The sequence below is a fragment of the Melospiza melodia genome, chromosome 29 (assembly GCF_035770615.1).
Source record: "Melospiza melodia melodia isolate bMelMel2 chromosome 29, bMelMel2.pri, whole genome shotgun sequence".
NCBI classification, from domain to species: Eukaryota; Metazoa; Chordata; class Aves; order Passeriformes; family Passerellidae; genus Melospiza; species Melospiza melodia.
Genome location: NC_086222.1, coordinates 7,430,282 through 7,456,572, shown reverse-complemented (window position 1 = coordinate 7,456,572; position 26,291 = coordinate 7,430,282). Strand labels below are relative to the sequence as shown.

The window sequence follows — 26,291 nt, the reverse complement described above, 5'->3', positions numbered from 1 at the left end:
TTAAATCTGTCCCTCATGATGACTTGCTGCAGTTGCAGGCCTCCATTTAATTCCATTTAGCTGGTCAGGAGCTATCCAATAGGAACAGTAATAATGAAATATATAAATAGTGATTTCTAGATGGAGAAAGGAGTGAGCAGCCTCCTGTTTGCTTTTGATACCACTGAAGTGCAGTGATAATAGGAGGGTAGGAGGAGGGCTGTTGTAAATATGGTGTAAGGACCACCCATCATTTAAGACTATTTATTTAAGTCAGAGTAACTGAGCTACTCTTTATTTATTTGCTTATGCTTATCTTTTATTATTTGTTCAGCTATTCAGGTTCTGGTGTCCCAGAGTTCATTTCCATTCATTTCCTTATAAGAATTCACTAGTGAGTGTGCTTGGGGTGGGTTTTGTCCCCTGGTTTTAACCACAGAGTGCCCCAAAACCATGTACAGTTTGGATGTATTGGATGGATAGAAGGTGTGGGATGGACAGAAAATACAGCTCTGGGTGGGTGTCAGGCTCCATATAAATGTTTTAGTTGGAGAAAGGTTTCCCCGCTCTGCAGCTGCCTGACCGGGCAAGGTCTGAACATTGTTTCATGTTATGAACAGTTGTCATTAAGCAGCACATGGGGCTGATTGTAACTGATGAGGTGATTGCTCTACATCATTCTATGTGCTGAAAACATTGTTTTCCAGGATGTGCTTCTGTGAGGGAAAAGTAAATTTGCTATGACTTTGCATCGGCACTGAACTACAAACAAAGCCCAGATGAGCCCAGATGTATGTCCTCGATTAGGTTTAGGTCACTCTGTACAATTTGGGGTCTGCTTTGATGTGTGCAGCATTTGGATCAGCTGGGAGCAGGTGGCGTTTGTTCTGCTCTGTGTGATGGTGAGGTCTGAGGGCTCTGCCAGGGCCAGAGCAGCACTTGCTGGGCATTGAGAAGGGCTGGCTGGGACAGAGCTTGGTCTCACCCACACAAACAAAATGAGGAGATTGCAGAGGAAGTGCAGGGAACAGCTTCTACTGAGAGCTTGGTGAGAGGTCCCTGTTGGTGTCACTTGGGGGAGGACAGCTGAGCCCTGCTGTGGGGTTTAGATCATTCCCACCACACCGTTGGGAGTGGGAAAGGCTCCAGGGCTGGACATCCCACTGCCCCACGAGGAACTTTGCTGACATGGCCAAGGTCAGACTCCTTGGCAGAGCAGGAGGGCAGGAGCAGCATCTTCTCCCATCTCCCTTCTGTGTTCCAGCTTCAGAGCTGCTTGCAGCAGTTTATTAATGGTAAATAAGAGGTTCATGCCCTTTTCCATAGAGGTATTTTTTTTATTACTTTTATACTTGTTTCTGGGTCAAACAAAAGAAATCCAAGCCAGGGCTCAGAGATTCTGATTGTTCAGTGATTTCCTAATTATTTTTCTCATCCTGGGCAAAGTGATGAGAGAAACCTATTCCAAAGGAATTTTTTTATTGACTGTCGCTGTGTTCTTCTGAAAGAAAATGCCAAGCACCTACTAAAATAACATCTTTTATGTGTTGCCAAATAAAAGACCAGGTTTGTTCAGTAATACGTATGCAAAAGCATGAGGATTCTGTGATTATTTTTATAAAGCTTTTTAATAACTAAGAACATGTCTCTGAGCTTGCAAAAGCCGAATATTCCAATAACTTATTCTTTTCATGAAGTGCTTAAAGAAATGCCAGTTATGCATACTCTGAATGCAGATTCTTACAGCCCAGTTGCACAAAGCTCTTAGTTCCATGTTCCTTCCAGAGCATGGAGTGTATCTCTCTGTACTCACTTATGTACTTGGAGATGGATACTACTGAGCTGAGACATAAAACACAACCAGGTGAGACAAGAGGATGCCAAAACCGTGGTGGAAGGGTAGGATAAACGAAGATGAGTCTATTGCTTTTTTGCTGCTTTCAGATTTAGAGATTTACTGAAGGTGGTTTGGGGTTGATTTTACTGTGTACCTACAGAACTGTGCTTGGAGGAAAGGAAGCAGTCAGAAGGTTTGTTTATAGCACAGTGTTGGCTTCTCCTCTTCCATCCTCCTTCCTATCCTTGATGGATGGGAGAAATGTTCAGTTGTTTGGTACTTTGGAACACACTCAGTGGTGCCAGGGTCCTGCTGGGACAATCCTGTGGCTGTGTGAGAGCATAGGCAGTGCCCTCAAACTCTGGAATCACAAAATCCTGGCTGGTTTGGGTGGGAAGGGAGCTCAAAGCCCATCTCATCCCACCCCTGCCATGGCAGGGACACATTCCACTGTCCCAGGTTGCTCCAGCCCTGCCCAGCCTGGCCTTGGGCACTGCCAGGGATCCAGGGGCAGCCCCAGCTGCTCTGGGCACCTGTGCCAGTGTAAACCTCAAAGAAAAGAACTACTTCCAAATATCTAAATCTATCTTTTTTCTAAATTTATCCTTTCTCAGTTCAAAGCCACGTTCCCCCTGGGCTTGAGGGCTTTGCTTATGCAGTGAGGGTTAGGAGGGGTTGGGAGATGCTCAGTGTTGGTGACAACAAGAAGTCGATTGGGAATGAAAAGCTGATTCCCAAGGTGAGAGGGGCTGCCTGTGGTACCTGGAGATGCCTTTTTTTGCTGAAAGGGGAACTGCCTTGCCCAGACTTGCCCCTTTGCCCACAGGTTTTAAATTCCAGGTAATCTGGTCTTGTTTGTGCAACTTTTCTTTGCGGGCTCTGAAAATGTGCTTTAAATGCTCTTGCAAATGAATAAATAAGATGTCTATTTGGAAGTCTGAAACCGCAGTAAAGCCCTTGAGCAAAGATAATTGTCTGACTGTATTGGAGCTTATATTTAAGCATGTCCAGAGAGCTGGAGCAGGGCAGGAAACCAATATATTAATTAATCTCTGCAGTGCCAATGGCCTTGTCTGCCTCCCTGTGCAGAGGAACATACACACTGGAAGCGTTGTCATGACCACTCTGGTGTTTTAAAGATTCATCAAGTGATCGTGCTGATTGCAAAAAAATCTTTATTTAAAACTTTCTCTATTTAATTTTTGAAAAGTTTATCTAACTTCATATATTCTTCATCTAAGAAGAGAAATAATGGAAAAAAAACCAAACCCAAACCCCCCACATTCTTTTCCTTCCTTAGAGGAAAAGATTTCAGGCAGCTGAGAATCTCATTTAACAGGTAGAGATGCACATCAAATAGTAAGTGATTAATTTCTTAAAAAAAAAATCTTTGTAGGAATAGAAACCCCAGAACTCCAAGTTTGTGTGAGGTGGTTTGTGGTGACCAATTGCCTTCTGTAGCTGAATTTCAGTAATTGGTATTGGGGAGGCCATGAGCCCTTCCACACCACCCTATTGCATTGGGGATCTCACACTCCCTGGGCATAGGTATGCCATGAATTTGGAATTTGAATGTTGGGAAAACAGAACATTGGCTATTTAAAGTATTTTAAAACTACCTTTGTGGCTGTAACTAACATGGGTAATTTTTGAAAGCCGTCACAACCAGTAAAATGGGATTTCATTGCAACAGTGCTGATCCTGCCCAGACCCCTATTCCCATGGTTTAGAGTTTCCCAGCCTCCTTTATTTGGGACATGGATAGATCTGCCAGGGAAGCCTACATTCCATGATGAGGGCACGTGAACTGAAGAGCTGCACAGCACAGTGAGCTTGGTTTAATTTTTTGACTCCCACCACCCAGAGTTGCAGTTCTGAGACCCTCACATATCCACATCCCCCAGGCTGAAACCCACTGAGCTCAGCTCAGAACCAGGCCATAAATAAATGCATCATGAGTAGCCCTGGAGCGCCCAGAGTGCAGAGAAATCCAGTTTGCTCTGTGCTGATGATTGAATGACATTTCATTCCAGTGATTTTTAGATATCCTCTTATTGTAATATACTGTTACACTCCTGATTTTCCTTGTGCAGTGCCTTCCCAGCTAATTGGATTTTGGCTCTCCTATGATGAACTTCCATCAAAAGTAGCAATTACTGCTTTCAACATTGTCCAGTCAATCACAGCAACCCTTTAGTTGTGCCAGGTTCTCACTCTGTGGCCGAGGATTGAACACAATCCATTTAGCATTAGCATTATTTATCAGGTGGGCTTGGAGCTGCCCTTGCCAGGCTTTTCCAGCTTCGTGTCGTGTGATCCTGGAGTCAGACTTCAGAAATCTTGTTTTATATAATACAGATGGACATAATGTAATCAGGGAGGTGTTGACAAAGCTGATTTGAAACATGTGAAATTAAATCCTCATCAGGTCAGCACTGTCAGCCTGCAGTTCCCATCTCTTCTTTCATTTTCCCTGGGGCTCATCTGAGAGCAGAGCTATCTCTGCTTTCCATGTTGTGTGATTATTTTCTTCCTTTCCACTGTATTAGTTTTAATTTCATGGACAAAGAGTTTAGTTGGAAAATTGGCTGAGACGGCTATGTGCATTTTGGTGTTTTCGCCATCTTCCTAGTGTAACTTCCTAATTTTTGTGTGTGTTTGTGGTAGAAGTCTGAGGTCAGAAGTGAGGATATATCAGGGTTTGTCACACGATTCCACGATTCCACTGTCTTGCCCTAGGGTTTATGAACTTTGGATCAAATCTCAGTTCTTGTTTAATAATTTTTTTTCCTTTCCTGATGGCAATGGGCAGCTCATGAGATGTGAAAAGTTGACTTAATTCTGGTGTCATATATTGTAGGGTGGAACCCACAGCACTTTACATCTTGATTGACTTCTTTTAAACCTTCTGAAGCAGAGTTTTCAAGGTATTTGTTGATTCACTGCTGGATTATGTTTCCAAACTGTTATTGAGAGTAATGGGATTAAAACTCTACTTGGTACATTTGAAGGACAGGGATGCTCCACCCAGGCTAGGATGGGTTATTTTTGCCTTTTGTGCAAGTTATTTGAACAAAACAAATGTGAGATTTTATCAGATACTGTTTGAAGCTTGTTGATTTTCAGTCTTGGTTAGTGTCAGCACAGGCCTTAATTAAATTGTAGCCTTTGAGGTAAAATTTATATCTTGGGAAGCATCACTTTGTGTAGAGCTCTAAATCCTCTGGAATTGTCGGTTTGGTAGGGCAGAGCTGTGCTTTTCCATCCGGGGAGCAATCTCCAGGCACAACAACAGTGTGATAGAAGTCATAAATAAACTCATAAATCAGCTCTCAGTGGCTCTCACCTCTCAACTGGAGGTCAGCAAGAAAAGTCACTGTGGGGGAGCAGCCAGGAGAAGCTGCAGTGCCTGATGTCCCCAAGGAGGGGAACAACTCCAGATCACATTTGGCATTAATCTGAGGAGCCCATTGCCTGCCCAGCTGGGGAACGGGCTCTGGCAGGGCTCTCCCACCATCAGCACCTGCAGAAGGAATTTGTCTCCATCCCGTGTCCTGCCATGAACTGGGGTGGCACATGGCTCCCAGGCCGTGACAATTGTGTTCTCCTCTGCTGTGGCCCTGGGGCTGTGCCAGAGAACCTGAGTGATGGGAACAGACACTCTGTAGGGGTCCCACAATGTTTTAAAAGTTCTGGTTTTGTTTAACTTGAGGAGCTGTTTCCACTAACCCCCTTTTTTTGATTCTTCCTCTCTTATGCAAACAGAAATGTGAAAATATGTTGGATTTGTGGATGTGGGACTCCTTCAAAGCCAAAGGGGAGGTTCTCATTTAGTGGAAGGTGTATTTAAAATTTACAGTATTATAAGCAAGCAGTAACTGTAGAGTTTAGGGATGTTAAGCTGAATATTCATCTATTTAATATGAAGTTTACATTTACTTGAGATAAAATTCACTGGATACAAATCACCCTACAGATCTCCTGTAGGTGTTTCCTGGCCTGTGACACAACTCAATGTGAGCAGGCAGAACTTGATGTTTGGATAAGGCACGAGAGGGTTTTAATCCCAGATATGGCACAGAAATACCATAAATGAGGGGAGCAGCTAGCTGGATTTGAGGAGGAAAAGGACATGAGATGTTTTCTTGATACAGTTGTGTCGTGTACAAATATATAAGTTCTAACTAAATTAATCAACTTGGCCTACCAGAGAACTTCAAAGAGTGGGTGTGAAAGTGGGCAGGGCCTTTTGTGAAATGTCCTGTAAACATTTATTCCAGTACATTTGGTCCTCAATTTGATGAAGAAGGGTTCATTCATCTGCAGGGAATTGCTTAATGGCCTCTGTACACCAGAACTTTTATTAATATAACAGTGTCACGTTTCATTGCAAGGGCAGAGCTGCTGAGAAGTTGAGGAAGTGACATTTTAAATAAAATTCTATTTCTATTCTAATGGCCAGGATTAAATTTTGTAGTGACTTCTCACATATTTACATCTGCCTCAAATATCTATACCCAAATGGAGCTGTTATAGAGCAGCTCTGTAGTTGGTTTGGCCTTTACTGTTTACAAGATCCATGTGTCAGTGTTTGGTGTAAGTGCTCCTGGGATTTGAGGTATTTTCCTCTCCTGTGGAAAAGAATTCATGGCAGAAAAAAGATAATTTGTCTTGTTTCAGCTTGACATGTGTGGTGAATCAGACATATGTATGTTGTGTTATTTATTTATTATATAAATTAAAATGGTGTCAAATATACATAATGCACCTGCATATAAAAATGTATGAGTGTGATTATACCTAGAGATAATGTTCCAGGCTTGTCTTGGGGTGAGGCCAGAGTTTTCCCTAGGCCAGCTGCTTGGAGAGCTCCTTCCCCAGCTGTTGCTCTGAGGTTTTACATGCCCAGAGGAAACATTGTAAAAAGGAGAGTGTGTTCAGAAGCTGCTTTTCTTCCTGCTCTGCCCCCTTTCTGCCCCCACTCCTCTCCCTCTTTCATTGCTGCAAGTTCACAAAGTTATTTTCCTTCATCCAGGCCACTGATGGGCAGAAAAAAGCACCCAAACTTAATCCATAAAGGACTAATATTACCTGCAGCATCTTCAGCCTTCCTTGCTCTCTGTCTCAGATGGCATGGAATTAAATAGTGGCTATTAAAAATTAACAAGAGCACACAGATGGTTATCAAGTGCTGATAATTGTGTCAGAGAGAAAATCTTCAGTACAATTTCCAGTATTTCTGTGATGTTGTGACCAAGTTTGAATTTCCCTCAGCAGTAGAATGTTTCCCTCAGCAGTAGAAGTCTGGCAAAAGCTCAAAGAATTGACGGTTTTAAAGGCTCAATTTTGCATGTGGAGCTTTTCCAATTTGCAGTTAAAGTCCAGAACACCTTCACAGGATGAATAATGGGATTGCATTTTGGGATCTCAGTGGGAAGGGTTTGTGAAGAGTTTATCATGGAAGTTTTATGGACAGTGATTAAAGAAATTATGTGAGTAGATAGATTGGAGTGTGGTAAAAAGAGCTGAGTGCTGTGACATCCACGCTGATCCAGTGTGAGGGTACAGACCCTGAACATGATAATTTAAAATAGGATATAGCATCCTCTGCACTCAGTCTCACCACTGCAGCCACCAATTTCAGAGGAGAAATCTGTCAGGATCTGCCAGAAGATGCTCTCTATCCCTGAGAAGCTGGGTAGAGAATCCATTTGTACTCCCAAATGCTGATAAAGATGTAAATGCAGTCCCATTATTTTCAAGTCTTTAAATGAGGAAGCACTTTGATTGCTTTAGCTGCTGGAGAAGGTGGGTCTTGATCTCATCACCCATCCTTCCATTCCATCGCCTCAGGGAATTAGGCTGACCTTGCTGTGGGATAATTTGTTTAGAATCTTTTTATTCAGGTGCAATGTGGTCAAACCCCAACATGTAGAAATCTTCAGGAAAACTGTATTGAGCCTTTTTCTGATTTAAAAAGTTGAGGTTTTGTGGGGGGTTTTTTTGTGGTTTTTTTTTTTTTTTTTTTTTTTTTTTTTTTTTTTTTTAATGTCTTGTTTCTGAGTTGCACAACTTGGTTTCCTCTGCTTCAAACTAAGTAGGAAACCTGTCCTGTGGTGGAGCTGGGGCTGTGAGGCCAGGTCTCTTCCTTTTGATATGCAAAGGAAAATTGAAGCAGCAAACTTTTAGTCTTTCAACGCCCAAATTCCTTAAAGCATCTATTGGAAAGGTGAAGGTCTCCTTTCTGAGCTGACATTGCACCTCTGTACTCTAAACCGTGACTTTTTCCTGCAGATGTTTTTCAGCTCTCAGCAGCTGTCCCCAGGCAGGTGCATCTCCTCCCTCCTGAGGACAGCAGGTGATGTTGGGGCTGGGAATGACAGAGACCCCACAGTGAGCAGCATTTCCCTGGGGCATTCTGACTTTTGCTTTTGAGGCTTATTTTCTCTGGGATGTGTTTTTTATTGGAGCAGAAATATGATCACAAAGCTGGGGATGAAATGATGTGGGCTGTAACTCCTAACCCAGCCGTGCCATTAACTGCAGTGTTAATTACTTCATCCTTAACCCTCTTGGAGAGAACAAAGCAGAGTTAAATGATTTGGCCCAGTGTCAAGCAGCATGTTGGGGTTTCAGAACTTCATATCTTGGATCTGAAGCAAAGGAGTTTTATTAACTGGCTTTCACCAGGCGTGTTTCAGTCAAGTGGTGCATAAATCAGCAGGGTTAGAAACCAGCCCTTCTTGCCCATGCCTTTGCACTGCTGATTATCAAAATGCTTATCCTAAATACATAAGTGGTGATCTATTAAGGGAATAAAAGCCTGCCTGAATATCATGTTTAATGAAACTAGAATGAGTGATACCAGACTTTGAGCAGGCCTTTGGTACTTCAAGTCTATGCCATAATCTCTGCAAAGGCATATTTACACAAACACAAAGTGAAAAAAAATACCTGTCTACAAAGTGCTGTCATGTGGAGGGGCTGAGGAGCTTTTATGAATTCTTTCTCAGTTTTCATTTTGAGCCTGTGATCTCTGTGCAGGCTTGGAATAACCTTCACAGGGTATTTGGAAGATGACTCCTTTTATGAAGAAAAGTTGGGCCTGGTCACATCAGGCTGATTTGCAGTGCTCACTCTTCAGGTAGAATCAGGAAGGGATGAGAGCTGATGGATCAGGCCTTGGGATGTGGAGTCAAACTAAGATTTGGAAGCTGTTATTCCCATTTCAGGCAAAAGGAGGAGGAATCAAAAGTGTGTATTTCTCCTTACAAATGTGTGTTTCTCTTGCTGTTTGCCTGGGCAATAGGAGCCATTTTTCTGAAGTGGACTGAAAATCACTCCTCTGCATTTTGCTGTGTTGTGAGACTTGCAAATTGTGCAGTGATTAAACAAAATTATCTACTGATTGGTTAGGAAGTGCAGATTTCTCTCCACCAAATTTACACTCTTGTCCTGCTTGTATAATGAGGAAGTGGGAGAAACTCAGGAGTCTGTGGGATTTCTGGACGTGTAAAATCATTTCATGTTGTCATAAAACTGAGCACTGTAACAGACTGGGTGTGAGATTACCTTGGAATTGTCAGTGACAATTATACCCACTTCCAATTAATGATATCAATATCCAATTTCTGTCCTTTGCAGAATGATGAAGTCCTCTGTCCACGCAGAAGAAGATGACTTTGTCCCAGAGCTGCAGAGGAGCATCCACCCCAGGGAGCGGCCGGACTGGGAGGAGACGCTCAGTGCCATGGTAAAGAAACACCTGGGCTGCCCCTTCTTCCCCCATCATTTCCCATCCTGAGCACTCTGCTCCTCTAGTCCATTTGTGCTCCCTAAGTTTCAGCTTTTTTAATGGATTGGACAATACTTTGAACAAGGCCAAAATGCTTCCCTTCCTCTGGCAGTTTGTCAAGGAGAGGGAAGGAGCTTTCACAATGCTTCTGCCCTATTAATACGTGCCCCAAAGCAGGTCTTGTAACCAATTAAAAGGTCCATAATGTCACAACGATTTTCAGTCTGCATTAACCTCTTTTTCAGCAAGACTTCTGAGCATGAAGGGAACTTCTTGTAAAAACGTGCTCTTTGAAGCATGCAGCATTGTGAAGGAATGAGATTTTAGCAAAATGCTGGCTAAGTCTACATAAATAAAACCTCAGCCTGAGAGCAAACGTGCCATCAGAGGGACCAGAGCTGCAGAAAAGCACACACAAAGGTGCTCTTTTAATCTCAGGGAAGGCACTCAGGTGGGCAGTGGGCCACAGACAACTGGATTGCCTTAATATTCATGGGGGTTTTTGAAGCCACAGTTTCTTTGGGCACCCTGTGCCAGGGCCTCAGCACCCTCACAGAGAAGAATTCCTTCCCAATATCTCATCTAACCCTTCCCTCAGCGGTGGGAAGCCGTTCCCCCTTGTCCTGTCATCCTCTGTCTGTGTAAAGCCTCTCATACACCTATTTATGAGCCCCTTCAAGCCCTGCAAGGGGCTCTGAGCTCTCTCTGGAGCCTTCTCTTCTCCAGGTGAACAGCCCCAGCTCTCCCAGCCTGTCATTTTTTGCACTTTTCACCTTGTAGTTTTTTTCCTTCCTTGTGTGTGGCTGTTTTTGCCCTCTCTCCACCTTGGCCACAGTTGGAGCACTGTCTGTTCCCATCAGTGTTGCTCAGGCAGCAGCACCTGCTCCCAGCTCGGAGCTTCCCACACTCTGGGGTCTGGTGGGAGTCACTGTGTGACACCTCACTGCTGTCTGTGACCTCCAGCTGTGTCTCAGAGCTGTCAGGCTGTAATTCAGTGTCCTCACCTGTGACACAGGTTTCCTGGCATGTCTCATTAGCGTTGTTTTTTTTCTCCTGGTTGATTTGCAGTGAAGGGAATGTTCACCTGCTTGAGGCTGTTGTGCTCATGGACATTGTTCAGTGTTTATTTTACCCTGCATCATGCTCCTCTGCCCAATTAAATCACATTTTGGAACGTGCCCTCTTGCACAGCTCTGTGCCAGCAATGCCAAAACTGACTGGTCCAGTGGAGAAGAGATTTAGAGGATGATAAACAGGGAAATTCCCAGCTGGGATTGCTGCACAGTGACTTGGTGTGATGAAGGACAGTGAAGCTGCTGAACCTGTGTTTAGAGTGGCTGGATTTGTGCTCACAGTGTTGGTTTGACCTCAGGGTCCTCTGAATACAGTGTAAAGAGGGGGGAGAAAAATCTGTCTTGTTTGTGTTTACTGTGTTGAGTGAATCAAGTTTCCACTTTCCTTACCTGCAGTCAGGGGCAATATTCAGATGTAAATATTTGCAGGACCTTGTTCAGCACTGACAGAGTTCTCTGTTTAACCAGCATATCTTCAATATTCTGCCTTTTCCCTGGTCATTTGAAGCCTGAGGTTTCTTCCCTCACTCTGTTCCTTCACTTTGCATCTTTAGCAGCCTCTGCTTCAGCCTTGTCCCAGAGACTGCTCTTTCCATGCTATATGACTGTCTCACAGTGCCACAGTATATCTCATTTTTGGTTAGTGGTTGTTGAAGATGCAGATTTTAGGTTTTGTTGCTGCTTGAAGCCCCATCCCCCAGGGAATGGAGGATGCAGGGTTGGAAAAGTTGTTCCCTTCATTGGTTCCCCTGGCTGGAGCCCTGACAGGCACCAGGCTTTGTCACCTCACATGAATTCACCTTCTCCCAGGTGTGCACAGGCTGAGACAAGGGGCACTGGAGAGCTGGGGGAGTCCTTGGCTCCTGAGCTTCACCTTGGTACATACTTTCATTGAAAAAAGTCAATTTATGCATTCACAGCTACGTGAACAAGTCATCCCTACTCTTCCTTCCCAGTTTTATCCATAATACTTTTCAAAGGGCTTATTATTAATTTATAGAAGTGAGAAGTGCTTTGTTTCCAGAGCTTTTTCTTAATAAGAAATAAACTGAAGGTCTTTCTAAATGTGTGGAGGTTGATGTCCTCCTATACTGTAAATATAAGGTGACAGAACCTCTTTATTTTTAATGTTTCTGTCATTGCCAGTTCATTTTCGGCACCTGAGTAGCTCCAGTCCTTTGTTTGGTGAAACTTCTTTTGTCTTCTTTAGTTTATTATTTATACTTTCATCTGCTTTTTAACACTGCTCGTTTTGTGTTTGTGGTTCAGCAGAAGGACAAGTGATTCTGTGTTGGAGACCTGGTTTGTTTGGGGGGAATCCTAGAATTGGGAAAGGGTTTGGGTTGGAAGAGACTTTAAAGCTCATCCAGTTCCACCTCCTGCCACGGACAGGGACACCTTCCACTACCCCAGGCTGCTCCAAGTCCCTCCCAGCCTGGCCTTGGGCACTGCCAGGGATCCAGGGATGTCCCTCCCTCAGTGTTTCTGGTGCAGTTCTGTGCTGTAGGTGAGGTCCAGGCTGAAGGAGAGGCAGCCCTGCTGGACAGAGTTCCCAGGAGCTGGCTAATGAGAGCTGCCTGCAGCTCCTCAAGCATTGCTATATTCTGTATTCCCCCCCGACTCATGCCCTGTATTTTTAGACTTTAGGTGTATTAGACACATTTTTTGTGTCTCAGCCCCCAATTCCCACTGTGCTGCACCTGCTGGGTAACCTTCACACATCCTGGGATTTCTGCCTCTGCTCCACTTCAGAAAGTGCAGTTGATGATATTGACTTTCTTCATAGAACACTTCTGAGTTGTGGAGCTGCAAAGCCCCGTGTGAGCCAAGGAAAATTGCAGTTTATGGATTTGCTAACATTTCTCCAAGACAGTAATGTTATTTTAAAGGAAAGGGGTATCTTTTCCTTGTCAGGCCCTGCTGAGTGCTCTGTTTCTGCGTTGCAAGAAATGAAGTTGTGAAAGAGCCTTTATATAATATATCTCACATGAGCCTACAAAACAGCTGTCCTCAGCCTGCATTAACTTTAGCATAAATTGATGCTTGTGCTTAATATTACATTTACCACATGTTGCTGACCTCCTGAGTTCCTCCTTTCTCCTCTTCATGAGTTCAGGGAGTTGCACTGTTTGAAAGCACTGAGCCCATGGCTCTCCCCCCATCATGCTGCTGTACTTACAGACCCTCTGGTCCTGCCTTGTCTGAATTTTGTTGTGAAGCAGGATTAAGATGCTGAGATAAAAACAGAAATCTTCATTTATGCACCCATTGCAAATGTGCTGACAGAGAGGTGCCACGTGAGCTGCATTCACCTGACATGGAGATCAGGGGAATGCACTCAAAAAAGGACCTGGAGCTGCTGGAGCCAGTCCAGAAAAGGCCATGGAGATGCTCCATGGCTGGAGCCAGGCTGGGAGAGCTGGGGGTGCTCAGCTGGAGAGGAGAAGGCTCCAGGGAGAGCTCAGAGCCCCTGCCAGGGCCTGAAGGGGCTCCAGGAGAGCTGGAGAGGGACTGGGGACAAGGGATGGAGGGACAGGACACAGGGAATGGCTCCCACTGCCAGAGGGCAGGGCTGGATGGGGTATTGGGAATTGGGAATTGTTCCCTGGGAGGGTGGGCAGGCCCTGGCACAGGGTGCCCACCCTGGATCCCTGGCAGTGCCCAAGGCCAGGCTGGACAGGGCTGGGAGCAGCCTGGGACAGGGGAAGGTGTCCCTGCCATGGCAGGGCTGGCACTGGATGGGCTTTAAGATCCCTTCCAACTCAAGGCTTTCTGTGATTCTCTGCATGCTTCTGAAGAAGTCACTTTTCCTGCACTTTTTCAATTCCTTGAGCTTTGGAAACCTTCAGAATATGAGAATATGATTCTCCAAGCCCATGGAAGGTTTTTTGTCCCCCTGGTGCACCTCTGGCTGGGATCTCACCTTCTCTGGGAGTTCTGCTGTCCATAACAGGGCCAAGAGGTGACAGCTGGGGTCAGGTGTGGAATCAGGGTGCTTAGAAAAGAGGAATCTGTAAATTAATATAGAAGACTGTGAATTTGACAAGTGCACAAGAAGGCAGCAGTTGCAGTTGGTACCCATCATTTTAGGCTTTTGCTGTTGGAATTCCCTTAGGAGAAATGCAAGCTTATAAATACTTTAGAATGGCACAGGGCTAGAGCCTGTCCTATGAAGTCCCTGGAATAATCTTAGCTCTTAGGTCAGAGGGGTTCTGAGATCTGTAGTATTTTCAGCATTTGATGCCAGATAGGGAAGGTTCCGTGGCTTATGAAGGTAATAAAAGCTTTTTAATGAGACCTCGATATATCACTGTTAAATCTGGGACATGAGTGAGGAGAAAACTATTTTTAAATGCAATTATGAATGTGTGCAGGGATTAGTGCATTGTGAGGGTTTAAAGAAAGATTTTTATGTCCTTAGTGTTTGTTTCTCATTCTTTGTACATCACTTGGCCAGTGCTGCCCCAGGTCTTGAGTGGGGCTTCTGCAAGAATAGATGCCAAAAATAGAATACATGGAGCTTCTTTTTTAATTAGTGTTGGTTCATTGGTTGGTTTTTAATTCACAGAAATCAGACCTGTTTCTGATGCAGACTAACCTCCAGGAATTGTGGAAAAATCTGCATAAAAAGGGAATGTGGTAAATCCATTTGCTTGGCCCTGTAAGCTGTAGTGATTTCCCAATAGTGGTTTACTGAAATGATCTAATTTTAGTTTCTCAGATATGTAGATATAATACCTTTAAACATGTTAAAATTGATATTTTGGATTTTTTTCCCTGTGTCTCTTAATGCTTTGTATGTGTGTGAACCCACAGCAGCATTTTACAGCTGAGGATATGGCTGGGAGCTCTGAAGTCACTGACAGAGTTTTGTCAGGCTGATCCTGTTCTCAGATGGGTTCCCAATCATGGAAAAAATTTCTTGGGGAAAAATGTGCTTTTGAACTCTGACTGCCCAGTTCTGCAAGTTCTTTTTACAAGTCTAAGGTTTTAAGCTCTCAAGTGCAAGGGGAGGTGTTAGGAGATATGAAGCTGAAATTGTGGGGGTTTTCTGCTATCTTTGAAAGGGCTTGAACAAGTCAGTAGAAATGAACTTTAGAATCATGGAGTCTCCTGAGCTGGAAGCGACCCACAAGTCATTGAGACAGGAGGGCCAAGGATCCCAGCTATCCCACCCTGTGCTGAGGACATTGTCCAGGTTCTCCCTGAGCTCTGGCAGCATCAGAGCCCGATTTCAATGGTTCCCCACCTGAGTGCTCCAGCATTTGGCTTCTGGCTCTAAGTCTGAGGGATCACTGCCTTAATGCTATAGAAAATGTTACCTGTAGGCTTGGAGGCTGGTTTTGTGCTGCTGAAGGTCCTCAAGCTCTTGACTTGCCTGGATTAGTGAGTCAGAACTGTGTTGATCCTGCAGGAGCTGCACGGGGCAGCATTTTCATGGAGCTGCTGCAGCTCAGGCTGGGGAATGGGATAACAGAGGGAAGGGTGCAATGGGAGTGGGAGTCCAGGAGGTGAGGACACCACAGGCACTGATCTGACACAAATGTTTTGGGACAGGCCAGCACACCAGGCATCCATCAGGTGCAATAATATTTTGGTCAAAGCAGTTCTGCTCTGGCATTGCACCAGTAACCTGTATTTCCTATTCAATTCACATCACTTGCTTTTCCTTGTTATTGCTGCATGGGTCTAGCATTATTTCCCTCGTTAAGCTTTTGGCAAGGGTTTCTGTTGCTGTGTGAGGTTCTTTCTGTGCCTCTTGGTTAGAGGGGCCTTTTCATTTCACAGGCTGGCTCCCAGCATGGAGCTTGTCCCCGAGAAGCTTTGGAAATTGGGGCGATCACTTAATTGGCACATTGGCTTCCATTTGGCTTTGCCAATTAAATGAGTTCAATTAATCCAGAATGGAAACTGTATTTTTGGCAGGAAGTATTAATTCATAGTAATAATTTAATTTTCATAGGCAAGAGCAGCAATAGTTTCTGGTTACATTTAAAGCCTTGCCAGTGTGTGCACTCTGGTACTACAGTGGTGAGCCAGGAGATCCAAATTATATTTTGTAAATATCTGTTTGAAAGTCCCTTTCTATACAACAAAATGAAGGAATTATTTAGAATTTGCTATGGCTGGATCAGCAGCTTGCTGTGCACCATCATCACCAATTTTAATGCACCCTGTTTGTAATTTCTTTCCTAATTCTGGCTCAGCCAGGCTGCTGTTCCTGTGGTGCTGGGGATGCTGCTGTTCCTGCTCCAGGTTCTTCCTGACCCTGAGCTTTGAAGTCAGGATTACACTGTCATGACCCTCCACCTCTTTCCCTCCCATCCTGTTCTGAAGCTGATCTCTTTCTATGCCTGTTTTGTTGTCAGATTACAGGAAATGCCACAGTTGTTCAAAATGTACTTATTTGGGAGATAAAACTTATAATTTATTTGCTGTCAATCACTTTTCCCTAGTCCCAGCTGCTTAAAAATAAGGTGGAACATTAAGGAAGGGAAAGAAGTCTCTTATTTTTAAGTGGTTCATTTTAACTGGCTTTTTTTTTAATTATTGTCCATGTCTTCTTAGTTACCATAATGCAGGAAAAGATGGAACAGTTTTTAAAGGGTATCAACAGTCTGCTCATCCATCCCCTTCCATTCCCCACCCTAATTTAAGCCCAAGAGACAAACAAATCGTGTCAGAGTTTGTCGTGCTGAAGATTGTAGGCATTAATGTTTGGGTTTTTTTTGCCATGATTCAGCCTTCTTCATTATAAAATGATGAATTATTCCATGAAGATGTTGGTAATCATTAGCCTGACTTTTTTATGCCATTCCCTACATTTCTGCCTTGCTGCATTTTATGGGTCACTGCTGTGTTGGTGTAAGGCTGCACATCTTGGGATTTGATCAAATACCATGGTTGCCAGGGCACAGATTATTCATGGAGTCATGGAATGGAATGAAGGAATTATGGGTTGAAAGGAACCTTAAAGCTCATCCAGTGCCAGGGCCTGCCATGGCAGGGACACCTTCCACTGTCCCAGGCTGCTCCAATCCCCAGAGTCCAGCCTGGCCTTGGGCACTGCCAGGGATCCAGGGTGGGCACCCTGTGCCAGGGCCTGCCCACCCTCACAGGGAACAATTCCCAATTCCCAATATCCCACCCACCCCTGCCCTCTGGCAGTGGGAGCCATTCCCTGTGTCCTGTCCCTCCATCCCTTGTCCCCAGTCCCTCTCCAGCTCTCCTGGAGCCCCTTCAGGCCCTGGCAGGGGCTCTGAGCTCTCCCTGGAGCCTTCTCCTCTCCAGGTGAGCACCCCCAGCTCTCCCAGCCTGGCTCCAGCCCTGGAGCAGCTCTGTGGTCATTATTCACCTTCCCAGCTCTTGCAGCATCGAGTGTCCTGTTCTGACCTCCCGGTCATTTCTGGAGAGCAGTGTCACCTCCCACTTCCAGCTCGTGTCACCGTTTCTGGAGGGCAGCAGGGGGACGAGTGCAGCCCCGTTTGTGGGGCCTGGTGTGTGATCCCAGGCCGGGCTTTCCCCTCCCCTTGGGCAGAGTTAGGGACTCCTGTGTTGTGTTGGTCAGAAGTTTATGGACACTGTGGTACAAAGTGCATGCTGGAGGCAGGCACATTCCTCACATTGCTGTGTTGTCACAGGGCTTTGGGCAGGGAGTGCGGTGGATCCCAGTTTTGTGCTTATGCCATTGGACACAGCTCTTCTCTATAAACAAAAGCTGAGCCCAGGTTGGCTTAACACACAGAAATATAAATTCCTGTTAATTGTCCTGACTCAGATGCTGGGGTTGAATGTCAGGCTGCTGTTTTTTTCCACCTTCCCCATATTGCTGCTGCTGCACTGGGACAACTCCTGAGTTTCTAATCCGATTTAGACCTATAACATAACATCACATTGTTATTTGCATAATCACTGGCCGTGGCCAGGGGACTTACCAGAGTGGGATTTGCTTGTTTGAGCCTGAATCTGTCTCTGTTGTGTTTTATGTGATGAGAAATTGCTTGCTACAATAACAACCCAAAGCTCCAATTGTTCTTTTATATCCAAGCCATAATTAGGATCCCCTTCTCCCTCTGTGCATCAAACAGTAGCTGGGATCTTTGGGGCCTTTTTTTTACCAACAAGAAACTGGAATCAGAAGTATTGTTCTTGTTGGATGTTCTATTTTCTGTGGCTTTTCTCTGTAATTTATTTTGTAGGCTGTACAGAAGCAGGACTCTAACCCTGTCTGCCTTTCCCACGCATATTGTATGTGGGATTTTTGTTCTTAAAGAAAGTACATTCCTGAGCCACTCTGCTATTGTGTGAGGCTGTGTACTGTACCCTGCAGCTCCTGGGCCCAGGGCTTTGGGAATGGTAATCAGGCTCCACTATGGGAATGTCAGATCCAAACTTGGGGCTGTCAGGGAGTTATCATGCTAATGCTGCCCTCAGTAGCTGACCATTCTCTTGTGCTTGGTTGCATCCCTTTTAGCCCTAAAACTGGGGATTCTGTGAAGGAAAACACAAGTGTGAGACTGTTCTGCTGAAAATCCCCAGCAGCCTTTGGGTGCCCTGGGTTCCTGTGCAGAGCATCAGTGACAATCTGTGTGTCTCTTTCAGGCTCACTTGGGAAATGTTGCCATGGCACAAACTCACACTGCTGTGCAGAGGTGAATTTTGGTCACAGTGACAGTGCCAAAGGAGGTGCTCAGAGCTGCCAAGCTGCTTGTTCCATGTCTTGGATTCCACTTCAGTGGTTTTACATGGCAGCTGGAGAAGGTTTGACCTACATATCAGTGACCTGCAGATCTTCATTTGAAAACACAGTAGACAAATAGTTAAGAATTGGTTCTTTGCTCATTCCAGGCTGATCCTTTAAACTATGGTAAATGGATGCCCTGGACGAACTCCTCTGTGATGCTAAGTCTCTGGAATGAGAGGTTCCTCTGAATTTGCCAGCTCATGGCAATGCTTTAAAGTGTTTTTTTGTTTTGCTTTTTCTTACTCCCCCCACCATTTTCATGGAGATTCTGGGAGTAGAAAAAACACATTCTGTGTGGTCTTCTAAAAAAAAGAGAAGAATTCTCTTTTATACATGGAACGAACTAAGTACTGGTTGGAGCATTTTGGAATTGAGAACCTGAAAAATGGAATTAAAAGTTCTAAGCTCACAAAATGATGCACATTCACATGTCTATTCGATGCAGATTTCTTAGCCATGGGATTAAGAATATGCATTGCCAATGTTCAAAGTTTCCTTACTGTAAGCACTTGTCATTTTTTCATTCCTTTTCTGTATCCCATTATCTCAGTTACCATGAGATTTTAAAGGCATGTCTGGCTGGGTGAGTGTTTCTGCACATTCCACAGTCCCCAAACTGAGAGCTAGACTAGAAGGTCAGTTCTACCTCTCATTCCTTAGGCCATCCTGGCCTTGAGCTCTGCACCTGAAGCCCCCCTCCAGCCAGAAGGGATATTTACACTAAGGAAGGAGCTAAGTGATGACTGCAATTAAAAAAAAAATAAAATTAAAAGGTTCCAGTGTTTCTTACTCTTGAAAATATCCTTGTGCTGAGTGTTATTGAATGTGCCTGTGCTGCGCTCTGCTGATGAGAACATGAACAGCACAGGATTAATCCTTAAAATCACAGAATCACAGGATGGTTTGTGTTGGAAGAGATCTTCAAGCCCATCAGGTTCCATCCCTTGCCATGGACAGGGACACCTTCCACTATTCCAGGTTGCTCCAAGCCCTGTGCAGCCTGGCCTGGAGCACTTCCAGGGACAGGAGACCACAACCACCTCCCATGTCAATTAAGAAATGCAGAATTGGAGGGGGATATTTGGTGTTATTTTTAACTTCTTTGGTAAAACTGCTGTAGTATGACAAGCACATATTTTTCTTTAAGATGGCATTGCCAGACCTGAGTACCTAACCTGGGTGTTGCTTCTTTATTTTAAATGTGTACAAATATCTTGAGCAGCTCTGAAAAATGTAGCTGCAATGTGCTAACATGACAAAGCCATGCTGTATGGAAATGCTTAAGAAATTAATTTGGTTCCACTGAATGAATCCATGGAAAGTGGTAACATGAAGAACTTAGCAAATATTTGCATTTCCATCGGATTGCCCCTGTACCTCTGACATTTTGGGGTGAATGTTGTCTCTTCATCCATTCCCATATATTTCTGCCATTCAAAACAGTGACCCAGTTGTAGCCTTGCTGTGCTCAGTACATCTTAATCCTGTTAGGGATAAATGCTGTGGAATTGGGACCTTTCCTTTGGAATTATTTGAAGCAGCTCGAACATGGTGACTCTCAGTTTAGTGGAGCATTTTGCCTTTCCTTCTTTGACTTACTTACTGTGGAGAACCAGGATAGTTGTCACAACATCTGAAGAAGGAGGAGAGAGAACTTTGTCTCCCTGGAGTGTGTTAAAGGCTGCACAGTCAAAGCTGAGATGACCAAAGTTCATCCTTCATTGTGCTCCAGGTGAGTTCCTGGGCAGTAATTCCTGAGAGCAGGTGTTGAGGGAGCCATCACCTTCCACCTCACAGGCAGCAAGGAGTTTTGTGGGACACTTTCTTTTTAGTGCTGCAGAGCAAACTCCCTGATGGAGCAGATGCTGTGCCAGCTCTGTGTAGTGAGCTGGTATCCAAAATTTGGGGTAGCTATTGATGTCCTTGTACGTGAGCACCCACTTCAGCCCTCTTCATTCCTCCTCACGCCAAGTGAAGAAATTACCACTCCCTGCAGAGTAATGACTTCTCCTGGAGCAATATTTCTGTTCCCCGCTGTTCTCCAGCAAAGAAGTAGAGCTGAAGCAAAGCTTTAGGGTTTTTGAGAGCTCTAGAGGCAGTTCAGGTTTTTTTTCCCTCTCTTTGTAATTTTTCCTTCCAAGAAGATCGAGGGGAAATATGAAGATGATGTAAAGGAAAGACTGTCATGGAAACCAAAGAGCATTTGGAATCAGCTCTGCTGTTTTTAGAAACAAGGCCATGTGCTGACAGAATCCAGAGCAATCTGGTCCCTCCAAACTGGTTTTGTCGAGAGACTGACAGTGGAATATGTTAGTGCCTGTCTAATAGTTAATCTTGCTTTGTGATAACCTTGGATTAAATTCCTGCCTTCAGAAATCTCACCTGGATTCAGTCACCTGCCAAGGTGTATCTGTGGTCCCTCCTCAGAGGCCTTTCTGTAGTCCTGTGGAAAACCAGCTATGGGATTACTGGTGGGATTCCAGGGTTTCTTGTGCATCCCAGAGAAAGTCAGAAGCAGCAGGAGAAGGGCTGTGGGATCTGGTTCAATATTCCCCCCTGTTGAGGATACCAAGGTGGAAACTTCATCACGTTGTGTTCACCGGACTGTTGGGTTGAGTTTTACACATATTTCAGATTGTGTTACATCTCTGCATGTGAGGGAGACAGGTTGGCATGTTTTCTGATAAATGCAAGGAGACTCTTTAGGAGAAAATCCTTTCATATTATGCTGTGGAATCATTAGATATAAATTATTTATGAGTAAGTTTTTGTGTGCTAGAGAGCACAAAGCTGAAGTTTTCTAAATCATGTCTATAAATAAAAAGACTAGAAATCTCAAATGCTTAAAGCTAAACAGCCTGATTTGTGAGAGCTCTCAGATTCCTCTCTCGGATTCCCAGGGAGATTAGGAGCAACACTTGAACATGTCCAGGGAAGGGAGCAGACCTGGGGAAGGGGCTCAGCCAGGAGAGGCTGAGGGAGCTGGGCAGGGGCTCAGCCTGGAGCAGAGGAGGCTCAGGGGCCCTTGTGGCTCTGCACAGCTCCTGCCAGGAGGGCACAGCCGGGGGGATCGGGCTGTGCTCCAGGGAACAGGGACAGGAGCAGAGGGAGCGGCCTCAAGTTGCTCTAGGGGAGGTTTAGATTGGATATCAGGGACAATTTCTCTCTCGAAAGGGCTGTCCAGGGCCGGGCTGGGTCACTGTCCCTGTTGGTGTGCAGGAAACTGTGGCAGTGGAGCCTTGGGACACAGTCTGGTGCTGAGCACAGGGGGCAGCCAGGGATGCTCTGGATCCCAAGGCCTTTCCCACCCTTCCCAATCCTGTGGTGCTGTGATCCACGGGAGGGTTGGACAGGCACACAGGCGTTCTTCCTCCTCCCTAGAGGAAGGGTTTAGTGAGATCTCCCTGCCTGGCAATCCCTGCAGCTATCTGTGACAAAATACTGACTTTCTGCAGTACTGTCTCAACTACTGCTGGTACAAGTCAAGCTTTTGGAAGGAGAATTTCTTGGTTTAGGGCAAGCTGGTGAAGTGGTGTCGCTCCAAAGCCTTCCCTGCAAAGGTAAGCGACTGAGATTCCTGATAAATCAATTCTCTGAGTCCTGCCTTGAGCTCTAATTTGTTTACCAAGTTTTGGACCGGAGCAGATTGATGCAGCAGTGACATTCAGCTGTGAAAATGGGACCAAACAATTTGCATAAACAGATTTGCTCTGCAATTACCAGGTTTGCACAGCACAACGATGCATAGAAAATAGGGAAGTGAGAAGCCACTGATGATGCCAGGTAGCTAATTTTCAGATGTAAATAATCCAACTGTTTCAAAATTATTTTTAAAATTAAATTACTGTGACACAAAGCACAAAAGATGACAAATTTCATTTGGAGGGTTTTGCATGTGTTTTGAGGGGAGAGTGACCTGCATGCTATATGCCAAATTTTGCATCAGAACAGGTACAAAACAGTGTATAAAATCTATTATATGTAGCTGTGTATTTTTGGTTTGAATGGAAAGGAATTGTTATTTAGGAGTAATGCAGTTTCTAAAATTACAATAAGTTTCTTTTTTGGTATCTATCTCTTCACCAAGGTTTTTTCTCATATCGGTACTTCTTAATAAAGATCTGAGCTTGCACAAGTTCTCTGTCCTTACCTTTCTGTGCTTTTGCTTCAACTGTGAGCCTTGGAGAGATGGTTGTTCTGCAGCAGTCCATGGAGCTCAGCTCAAATTGGAAAAGCCCCTGGAGTTAATTACTGCCTTGCATCTCATTGTGGTCCAGTTAACTGGATGCAGAAAATGGGAGATGCAGAAATCCAGCTCAATTTGGACTTAACTCCACTGGGAAGGAGAGGATAATACAACTTTTCCAAGAGAGGTGCTGGCATTTTGGGCTCCTGGAGGTGTGAGTTTTGCCTACGCCGCTTTGAGTCAGATCCAGGGAGGTCTCTGCCCACTGCTGAAAACTGGCTTGAAGCCCACATTTTCTGTCAGATTGTTTATCCATTTTTATATCCCACCAGCTCCTACTGCTGATAGAGAAGAAAAATTACTTTTCTTCCTACAGAAATTCTGTTCCTTAGGAAATTAAGCAAGTGCATCCAGCTTGGCCTAAAAGCAGCTTATTGGAACGGCACATTTATTCTTGTAATTAGTTATTTTCTTATGTAAAAGACCTGTAAGGATTATTAAATTGGTGATCCTCTTAATGCTAAAATCGACACTGAGACTCTCAAGTGCCCTATTACATCCTGAAGTGATTGTGTGCTCAGTAAGTCAGTCAGCCCAGGGTAGGTTTATTTAAGTGTTTAAATATTGTTCCTGTTTTCCTCTGGTGAGGGGCTGTGCCTGCCTTTGTGCAGAGCTGTGGGCCACTGGGGTCAGAGCACTGGCTGCGGGCAGGGCTGTGGATGGTGCAGCTGGGGGACAGAGACCTGGCTCAGACTTGTTCAGTGGGGCTCAAAGGGTGGAGCTCACTCAGAGTGACCCTTCCAAGGGCAGTGCTGGGAGCCCCAGGAGCTGGACGGGTGCAGCTGCAGGTGCATTCTGCAGCCCTTGGGGTTCATCTCCTCAGAGCCAGGCTCAGCCTGGAGCCGTGTCCAGGGGAGTGGGTGTTCCTGCAGCCTGTTTGGCTTTGTCCAGAGGAGGCACCAGGATGATCAGAGGGATGGAGCAGCTCTGCAGTGAGGAGAGACTGAAAGAATTTGGGTTGTTCAACCTGGAGAAGAGAAACTTCAGGGTGACCTCATTGAGGTCTTCCAGAGCCTGAAGAGGCTGAGAAGGAAGATGGAGAGAGACTGTGGGCAAGGACCTGGAGCAACAGGACAGGGGGAATGGATTCACACTGACAGAGAGTGGTTAGGTGGGCTGTTAGGAAGAAATTCTTCCCTGTGAGGGTGGTGAGGCCCTGGTTCAGGGTGCCCAGAGAATCTGTGCTTCCCCTTGGATCCCTGGAAGCGTCCAAGGCTGGGTTGGATGGGGCTTGGAGCAGGCTGGGATAATGGAATGTGTCCCTGCCCAGGGGAGAGGTGGGACTGGATGATCCCTAAGGTTCCTTCCACCCTGAACCATCCCAGGACTCTCCTCCTGTTGTCTAAAGCAGGGGAATGAACCTCAAGTACCAGAGTGTCCCTGGTGACTGCAGCAGGAGCCTCACATGGATAATGTGGCTGTAGCCTCACCCCTGTGCCTGTCTGGCCTTCAGTGGGGTGGATCTCTCTCTCTTTCTCTGTCTGACACTGGTCTGGTTGGTGGAAACAAGCAGGAGAATGGCACTGACTGACTCACCAGAGCTCTCAGTGAGGTGGTGAAGCTCAGAAGCTCAGGTACAGGTAACCTGTGCCAGGGTCAAATGGAAGCTTCAGGGAGGGGTCACAAAATTGTCCTGTAGTTCGTCCCACACATGGGATGCTACCTTGGGTTGTGCTGGTCCAACTATTAAGCTTTGGGGGTGGAGACCATATTCCCATATTTCTGCATATTTCACACTGCTGAATGCAACTGTGTTCTGTTATCAGTCACAGCTTTGGGACAGATCCAGCTCTGTTCAGAGATCTTCTTCTGGACCAGCTTAGAACCATTGGGACTGATGTAACATCAGGGCAATCATCTTTGCTCCTATCATTAGAAAAAGGATTTCATGGAATACTTTTTGGTTCCAGGCCTGCAAAACAAATAACACCAAAGTGCCTTTCTTCCTCTTGGTTCAGCATTTCCTCTTTGGGACATTGTTCATGTTTTTAGTGCATTGTATAAAGCAGAAAAAGCTCACTCAGCTGGTGTCACCCACATCACTGATGGGCAATCTCTGGCCAGCATCAGTTGTTTCTCCTCCTCCTCTGTGAAGTTGTGCTGGTCTTGCTGTTTGATCACTGCTCTCTCCATAAAAGCCTCACTGAACCTGTCATTCCTCTGGATTCCTTTCTCTCTCCTCTGGGAGAAACTCATGGAGTGGAGTGTTTGTGTCTCTTATGATGGAGAATTCAACCCCAGCAGAGCTCATGGCTTAGGCAAAGGCAGCTGGAGGAAGGAGGGGATGGGAAAATATGACAGAACAGAAAGGAGGGACTTTGGAGGTATGGCCTCACTGAAGTAAATGAATTTTAGTAATTAAGGAATTTTAATATCCTCAAGCACTTTAATCAATAGCCTCAAACATCCATTTTAGAAGTTCACATCCCACATATAAGCAGCTCTGTCATTAACTTGTTGTGAGTGTTAACATTAACACTGTGTGAGCAATCCAGCTTTTTGCAGTGCCTCTGCCTGAGTCTAAACACACAGATGTCTGGAAGATCAGGTACTCACTGAGGAGTCCAAGTACGGAGTTTGGGAATTTCTGTTTCACTCCCACCTCTGAAAATCTCTGCTTTAGAAAGCAGAAGTAGCAACGAATTGAATGCTGGATTTCACAGTTACCCCCAGGGTTAGCGAGGGGTAAGAGAACAGGGGCAGGAGGAGATTGTCACTCCCTGGTCCCCATCCCGAGGGTCAGTTTTCCCTGTCAAAAGGCAGAATTCAGGTTTGTGGCCCCGTGCAGAGCAGAGGGGCTGCTGTCAGCAGGCAGAGCCCAGGCCTGCAGCACGTTTAACCTCCCTGTTTCTCCTGTCTGTCTGTGTGTCCCTGCAGGCGCGAGGCGCCGACATTCCGGACATCCCGGGGGAGCTGCAGCTGCGCTCCTGCGGCAGCACGGCCAGCATGAAGGTGAAGAACGTGAAAAAGTAAGAGCACACTTCTGTGATTTTCTCATCTTTCCTGGGCTTCCAGTTTGGCTGTGCTGAGGTCTGGCTGTTGTGCTGCAGTTTCTGATGATGTATCTTCAGCAGAGCAGCTGAAATCCATGTGGAGCTGAAGGCAGTTTGAGCTAATGGAGCCTAAAGCTGGGCATGAGAGGTTTTGCTGCCTCACTCTCCTCTTTCTGGCTATAGAAACAAAGCTAGGTGGGGTTTGAACTTCACTGTTGCAGTGTTTTCAATTTTTTTTACTAATTCTTCCTGAAAGTGATTAATTAAAAAACCCCCACAATAGAACATATTATAATAGAACAATTATTTAAAAATCTGAAAAGAAGCCCAGGCACTGTGTAAATGCGATAATTTTCCCTGTCTCCTTATGCTCTGGAAAGCTAAACCAGGACAAGTGGGTGGCCTATATGTATTTTTTATCTGATACTTTTTTCACTTTTCTTTTTGCATTCTGCCCTCTGTAACTTCATTTGGATGGATTTTACACAGTTTTCCTTTCTAAGGGATATTTTTTCTTCCCTGATCTCCCAGTTTGGTTTTTTTTTTTCCTGTAGGCTCATGCTGTATTTCTGTCTCTGCCTCTCTCCCAGAGACTGTAAACTGAGTTATTATGTGTGCGGCAAC

General features: G+C 45.1%; 1 protein-coding gene across 4 annotated transcripts in view; it reads left to right on the top strand.

The window, feature by feature from the left end:
• Positions 1-26,291, top strand: part of ARHGAP32 (Rho GTPase activating protein 32) — a 247,282-nt gene that overhangs the window by 84,401 nt on the left and 136,590 nt on the right. For all 4 annotated transcript variants that reach the window (XM_063178517.1, XM_063178514.1, XM_063178516.1 and 1 more), the window contains exons 2-3: positions 9,461-9,569; positions 25,552-25,643. In XM_063178517.1, the coding sequence (XP_063034587.1) occupies positions 9,462-9,569; positions 25,552-25,643 (200 nt within the window). In that variant the 5' untranslated portion in view covers position 9,461. The remainder of the gene's footprint in view (positions 1-9,460; positions 9,570-25,551; positions 25,644-26,291) is intronic.